This window comes from Phalacrocorax carbo, chromosome 7, assembly GCF_963921805.1.
Source record: "Phalacrocorax carbo chromosome 7, bPhaCar2.1, whole genome shotgun sequence".
NCBI classification, from domain to species: domain Eukaryota; kingdom Metazoa; phylum Chordata; class Aves; order Suliformes; family Phalacrocoracidae; genus Phalacrocorax; species Phalacrocorax carbo.
In genome coordinates, this window is record NC_087519.1 from 44258605 (window position 1) to 44266334 (window position 7730).

At 40.4% G+C, this 7730-nt stretch overlaps 1 protein-coding gene across 4 annotated transcripts in view; it reads left to right on the forward strand.

Annotated features, from left to right (window-relative positions):
* The window catches only part of SPHKAP (SPHK1 interactor, AKAP domain containing), a 75660-nt gene extending 71114 nt beyond the window's left edge, over nucleotides 1-4546 (forward strand). For all 4 annotated transcript variants that reach the window (XM_064457733.1, XM_064457734.1, XM_064457735.1 and 1 more), the window contains exon 12: nucleotides 2368-4546. In XM_064457733.1, coding sequence (XP_064313803.1) covers nucleotides 2368-2511 — 144 coding nt within the window. In that variant the 3' untranslated portion in view covers nucleotides 2512-4546. The remainder of the gene's footprint in view (nucleotides 1-2367) is intronic.
* The last annotated feature ends 3184 nt before the right edge of the window (nucleotides 4547-7730 follow it).

A 7730-nucleotide genomic window follows, 5' to 3' on the forward strand; every position in this document is an offset into this window, starting at 1 on the left:
GTATGTCCGTGGCATAAAAAATAGCGTTGCTGTGAGACCTTCTCCAAAGCCTCTAACATGCTTTGATGGATCTGTTCACTTTTTCATATCAATGATGCATTAAGTGTCAATACCTAAGGCAGAATTAAGAGAAAGAGCCCTTTATGTGGCTGCATTTGAAGAGTCGCAGGTGGTTTACATGGAGTTTAATATGTAGCTTAAAAATAAAAATCACTTGAGTGTAGGCATCACACATACAAAGGTCTGCTGCTTGGTGACAGCAAGAGCTGACTATGACACAAGTACAACTTATAAGTTGTACTTAAGATTTTCAGATTTAAAACACCTTAGTCCTTACGCAGGTTCTGCCTTGCCTGCAACACTGATTAGGGCAGCCTCAGGCAGGTCTGAACTTGTGCATGGCTGTTATAAATTGCTACAGCTGGGGATACAGCAGGGTACCACAGGGGCCTGAGTGCTCCTCCCACATTTATGCAAGACCTACCATGGCCAAACGTGCTGGCTTTATAGTCCCTTTGTGCTGGCAGAAAGAGATTGCTACTCACCAAGGAACAGGCCCACTGCTCAAATGTACGGAAGAGACTAACCACAAAATAAAGATAACCTATATTAGCTCATGTTAAGTGTCTCACGCACCAAGACTGCAAGGCTTCTGCACCAGAGCTGATTGCAAGTTCAGAGGATAGGCATGATGGACCTATCTGTGCAGGCATATCCTTACGTTATTACTACCCTGAGAGACATTTTTAGTGCAGGCAGTGACCAACCAGTGCTTCCAGTGGAGCCATATTTGCAATCACACATCTGTTACTTGGAAAATTAAACTGACTGGAATATTTTGCATCGCTGAAATTATGAAGCACCTCACCTGGCTCAGCAATAAAAAAAGAGCTGTGTGTGCCAGTACTGTTTTGCTCCTGTTCAGGTGTAGCTTAGCCTTTGCCAACTGCCATTTTGAAAGGAGAAATCTATTTCCAGAGAGAGGCAGACACAGACTACCAGAACTGAGAAACCTTCAGCAACACTGAAGTCCAAAGTGGGCACAAGAAGGGCAGGCTGTTTCTATTCCTGAATGATTAGTTAGTGCTCCACTGTAGACAACACCAAATGCTGCGTACAACATTTCAGGAATAACCAAAGCAGCCCCTTTTCCAAGGTCAGCAAGGAAGGCTCAAACCTTAAGGCTTACAAAAAGTGTCACAGTATTCAAACCAATTAATGAAAAAAGTGTTACAAATCAGTATTTTGGTCTTTTAAAATAATGTCTATGGGAAGATCATTTTGAGTAGCAGAGATATTGTTTGATTTTCTTGAGTACATGCATTTAGGAATCATAAACATAATTTAAAATGCATTCAGCAGCAACAGTCCAAATTGCATCTAATTAAAGAAGCAGCTGTCAGCTTTACCCATGTGCTTTGGCAAACAGTTAATTCAATTGCAAAAATACACTAGAGAATAATGAAGCACATCCTGCCTACAACAGAGCTCTTGGAAATCGCGTGCCTATTAAATATCATTAAAATACATATTAAAAGTTTAGGCTTCAGTATGTAAATAGCAAACAGCTACACTAACTAGACACACACAACATTTTCTTCTGTGGTTTAAAACTGGAAACGTGGAAGGAGCAAGCTAATTAGATATTGATTGTGAAATTCAAAGAAATGAAAAGCTTTGATTTTCATTTATTTGCTTCAGAAAAAATGGAACCAGATGTATGACACTGTGAAGCCCATTATTAAGTACAAAGTGGACAAAATTCAGGACTTTTAACAGCTGCTTAAGGACATATATTTAACCTCTGGTTTAGCTGGAAGTTAAAAAAAAAATCAAATATAGATTCTGTGATTCAACCACAATTGTGGCAAATGTCTTCATGTGACATAAGTTTACCCAGAATTCTTTCTCACCAGTACTATGTGCACATTTAAAATACCGTGGGTTGTATATGTGGAAATACAGAAGATTACATAGAGATTAAAATTTAGCTAATGGTAATGAAGAGGGATTTGTTTTCTTTAAAATGGATAGTTACGCTTCCATTACTTTGACAGCAAGTTGTCGATAACAAGGGAAGTTGTGATCCTTTATCAAGCTAACTTTCACTGTTCTTACTTCTATTGCAATAAATAGTTGATGAGAGCAGCTAATTTAGAAAATGTCACGAGATCCAACCAGTCTTTGGGAAGCTTTGGAACTTCAGAAATGAAGTTTTATAAATCAAAACAACCTTTATGTTGCTGCATGGTGAATTGTAGCCACTCCCTCATACAGCAGTGCATTTACAAAGGCTGGTCTTAGAGCAGTTTGGGTGTATTCATTTAACCAAATCCTAAGCGTGTTTCGTTTTGGTTTTTTATTTAGTTTTTAGATGTTGTACAATTAGTTCAACGGAAGTCCTGGAAAGTGGGGGATATCTTTCATGCCGTGGTGCAGTACTGCAAGCTCAGTGAGGAAGGCAGAGAGATGACACCAAGCCTGTTTGACTGGCTTCTTGAATTGGGTTAAGAAAGTTCAGCTGTTCAGCATTTTTGTTTCGTTCCAGTTTAAATAAGTAGTGGTTTGTGTAACACTCCGATTTCCGAACATCACTGAGTAAAACAAGCAAAGATATACAAACTCTACAGAAACAGCACACGTCCATTCCACAGCCGAACAAGGAGCAACGTGAAACCAAGGTGTATTTTATCTTTCTGTATCACGAGGGACGCTTGACAATTGTGCTATAGATGCATTGTACTAGGAGGGGACGGATTTTTAGCCTTCTGAATTAATGGACTACACAGTAAAGACTTAATTATTTAATATGTTCCATTTTCATTTATTAAATCGATCAGCTAAAATGGGATATTACACTAACATGCAGTTTTACAACACCCATGTTTGTACAGCTTAACTATTAGAACCAGAGCGTTCCAGGATTCCAGGATGCCTAGGAGACACCCGTGTCCCTAGATAAAGGTTTGGGATTTTTGTTTTGTTAAATCCCCATAGTCTGCTAAGGGGTAAAGACTTTTGAACACTTAAGAATTTTGCAGTTAGACAACACAAAAAGCTGCTGAAAACACATTTTAGTTTCTTCCCGTGTGATTATTTCTCTTCCATAGCTGTTCCTCATTCCTGTCTTCTTCTCAAGGAAATAAAATGGAGACTCTCAGTTATTACCCTTAAAAACCTCATCCCTCTTCACTCGGAGGCAGTGCAGCTCAGCATAGCTACACCTGGTATATCCCTGAACACAGCTCCGCGAGTCAGGGCATCAGGTTTCTGAGTCCTGTCCCACCACAGACCAGCCGCGTGACCTTGGGAGAGTCATTTCACCTCTGTGCCTCAGTGTCCCTACCTGCTAAGAGGGAGTAATGATAGTACATTTGTTACCTACGGTGCTTCTGTTTAAGGCACTACGTAACATGCTACGTCTCGGTTAAAAGCAGGAGAAAAATACTATTTTAATTTTAGCTTAATCAAACAAATTCTTAATAAGGTGAAGAAAGTATTATCTCATCATTAAAATCTTAATTTTTGTAACTTACAGGAAAGCAAAATGTTTATTAAAATTTCAGCAGACATACCTGTTCATTTTGGGTATAAGAGCTTGGACTATATGTGACAGTTCACACTACTATAACATTTATATAATTGTTTGATAAGATATACTATTCTATCGTCTCGTTGAAATGATCTGTTAGGATCGTGCATTTAATGATGCACTTGACTCTGCCAAAGAGATTGGTTTTGAATTTAAAGGTAAATATAACTTATCACATCGCAGCTCTTCTGCAATTTGTTTCTTTGAAAATATTTATTTCATCTCTCCCTACCAAACACTGTAATAGAAAACCTGCCTGCTTTTCCCCAATAAAATATTTAAGAGATGTTTTATTTTCCATATAACAGTATATGCTTCTGTAATATTTCTTGGGAAAAAAACCAAACCTATCCTTTTGCACTAAATATTTTTGAAAATTTTGAAGTAGTTTTACATTATCTATGAAAAAGAGCCATATTCTCAACGTTATCTTTAAAACCATTCCTACACTTGCATGATTGCATCACTCATTTGTTACAAAATACAAATTCTAAGGTGGAACATTAAACAGCACGAGTAATGCTACACCTACTCTGCAGCATACGCAAAACAGCGAAGGTCACTTTGCTGTTGAGATAAAGGTCAGTTTGTTGCATACGCTGAGCGTAACTGTGCCGTCACTGAGCCTGCTCCGCAGAACTGCTGAACATCCCTGACTCCCGCCAACGTGAGCGGGAACTCTGAACGCTCAGCACTTCTGAGGCTGAAAGTTCATAGAAAGTACCGAGTATTATAGACTTAAAGTGCTTTGAGCTGATAAACGGGAAAGTGTATTTATTTTTAAACCAAATACAGTTAGTTGTCAGTATACAATTTTTTGCTGTGATAGAATAAATGTTTACTTATCCTACAAAGCACAAATATCATGAGAGTTGTAACAGTGTGATGCAGTTTCTCTGTACAGTAGTTCTTAATGTTGCAACTGATTCAGAAATAAATTTGTGTCATAATGTGTGTCCTCTTCGCCTTCCTAAAAAGTGCACAAATGCGCTATGGGTTTTTTTGACCTATTAATATTTGCCTGCTGTCCCTGAGCTTCTCAAAGCTCTGCTTCTGGGTGAAAAGTCTGTCCCGCAGCCCTGACCAAAACAAGTCAGAGCAAGCTCCGGGTCTTACCTTGGGAGCAAAGCTATGGCTTTACTCAGGTTCCACAACCCATTCAGGTGATCCGAGGCTAATCACAACATTCTTGGTTTCACAGTAAAATAAGGAGACACAACACGTTCATTGCTGAGAATTAACCCCAGAATAACTCCCAACGTACCAAATGTCGATTCGTGCTCACTCCAGCTGCTTTCGGTACCTGCAGGGGTGGGCAGGGGGGCAGGGAGGCAGAAGTTCAGGACTTTCTTCCGCTTGTTTAAGTTCGCACAGGTATTTACTACCCTACTGCCTAGGTGTAATGGTATTTCTACTGCTAAACAAAAAAGGAGACCAAAACTTAGCTCGCTAAAAATCAGAACAGGACTTTTCCACCATTAAAAAAGGCTGAAAAACTTTGAAGTCAACTTTAATTGCGCATAAATGACAACTCACAGTACATACAATTTTAGGTAAAAATCTCAGAGTAAATTACATGCAGTTCAGCCTTTCTGTACGCCAGAGCATGATGCAGGTTGTTAGTGTCACGAGGGTGTGGAGAGGGTGGCTGCTCGCTATCCTTCGCAGCGCAAAAGCACAAATGAAACCCGATTCAAAGCAAACAAAAAGAAGTGAGACTTTATCAAATGAGAGCATGCAAAACTTGTACTTAGGTTCAGGTGGGAGCTGGATAAGCACCTGAAGGAGACGCAGCACGGTTTAATAAATAAGCCAAACCCTCTGAGCCTCAGGACGTGCCCTGGCCACCAGAGACCACCCGTGGGGGCAGCAGGCATTTGCTGCAGCACCGGCCCCAGCTAGGGCTGCCCCGCTCACCTCCTCACTCGGCGAGAGGGCTTCAGGGAAAGGTGCCTCCGCCCTGGCGTTGACTCCACCACCCACTGAGGAGGATTTGGCCCGTGGGCACATTAATTCAAACACAGGAGAATTACCAATTGAAAAATAAATACTTTAAACCTTCATTTCTGGTTTTTGTTGAGGGTGCTTTTAATGTTGGGATCATTAGACGTTGAAAAAATAATTATCGTCCTCCATTTTGTGATAATGCTGAAGATTTTCATCGTGTCTTCAAGGAAAATTAACCATTTTATTGTGGTCTGTGATAAAATGGTCACCTGTTTACAGCTATCCTGTTAAATTCAGCAGGTAACTTTTCTGGAGAGACCGATTTTACTGTTTCTCTTACTCAGTTTCATGCAGAGCTGCATGACAGACGAGCATAGGAACACCACCATGAATCCTGTACTCTGGCTTTCCCAGTGTCAGGGGCAAAAACCCAGCACACCACTGAAAAAAAGAGCCCATTGAGCTACTTAATAAATAAAACAGATTCCAGCTGAGAAGAAAAGCACATCCGTACTAGCCAATTTAAGAATTTTAATTCAAGACAGAGCCATTCCTAAGTCTTCGCTAAGTATGTGCAAACTCATAACGCCACTACAATTTTTCAAGCCCACCCCAAAGCCAGTCATCACAAGGAACAGGCCTTCAGAAAGCAGCTTGCAGCTGTGCAGCATTTAGCAGGACAGTTAAATTAAACAGCTGTTAAATTAAACAATTTGCAGTGAAGACAGGTCTGTTGATGGATGCTGTGCCCTCCTCCCAGCTTCAGCTGAAAATTAGACAGTAAAGTGCAGCAAATGGGAAAATATAACCAAGCAGGGTATATTTCATATCCGTTCACTAACTACTCAGGAAATGCAAGTGATCACACAGAAGGAGCCAAAAAAGAAATTCTCACAAAAATGGCACTTTTAAAAAATGAGTTGGTACAACTATTATTATTTGAATCTCAAGAGGTACAAAAAGCATACATCATGAGCATACATCGTACGGAAATCCTCATCCTTCTCTTGTAAAGCATATGTTCTGCCCTGGGGAAGTCACGCGAATCAAGCTAAGGGTTTCTTTCCCAGAAAAATAAACTCCTATCTTCACGGTGGTATATACTGGAAGGATTCAGAGGTCTAAAGGACAGAAACAATACAGCAGACCTGATTTCCACCGTGACAGTCCCTACTGAGTCTCCTGAGGTAATCCTTCTCAATAACGTCACAGTAAATCATGTTTGCCAGCATTTCAGGGTAATGTTGAAAGCCACATCCCACTCCAACCACCCAGTGACTGCACTGGCGGTTTGGAGAGTGCAAGGTATGCAGGAGCCAGACGTTTTGATATGATTAAAAAGGCATCAGACAATAGCATTAGAGTACACACACGTGCGCGCTATTTTGGTTGCAGGGACTGAAGTGGAATTAGAGAAAGGGACCAAGATGCTACCAGAAACACAGAATGGCTTCAAGATAATACATCTATACAATGCACTCCTAACGTATATCTCTATAATTTTTTAAATCTACGTATGGGTAAACCAAGGTGCAGAGCGCCTAACATCAAAGTGTTCATATGATGGCATCAAGAGTACTGCTGAAGTTCTTATGAGGCACCAAGTCAGCACGCTTTTCAGCAGTGCTGTAAGTCACACCAGATGGGGAAGTATTTCACATATGAGCAGGAAAGCTGGATAACTTAGCCTGAAAAGCAGTGGTAGTCACTCAGGGAATCTAGAGAGAGGCAGAAAGGGAGCCCAGATGGCCTCCCAGTCCAACACTTAGCCTATGAAACCTCAGCTCATTCACAATCTTGCATAAAAATAGAACAAGAGCTCAAAGCCAAAAGCTGCTACAGGTGTTTGATTCACTGAATCTCCAGCCTAGTACAAGAGAAAAAACATAGAGGAAAAGGCAACAGAAAATAACCCAACCTCAAAAATTAAGCACAAAAAAGAAATCTACTTCCTAATCGCAGTCCAAAGAATTATTTTACTTTGTGATAGCTACACAGCAAGTCAGTTTTTAACTATGTAACCATATTTGTACACACTTCATTACACTAATTTTCCTCCATTTTTGTCAGCCAGAAAGCCCCCATATCACACCTCTAAGTACAAGTGCAAAGTGATCTAGGGACATGGGGCAATTCTAAAGTAACACAGAACTGCATTGCCCTTCCTGCCCCTTTCAATTCCACATTACCG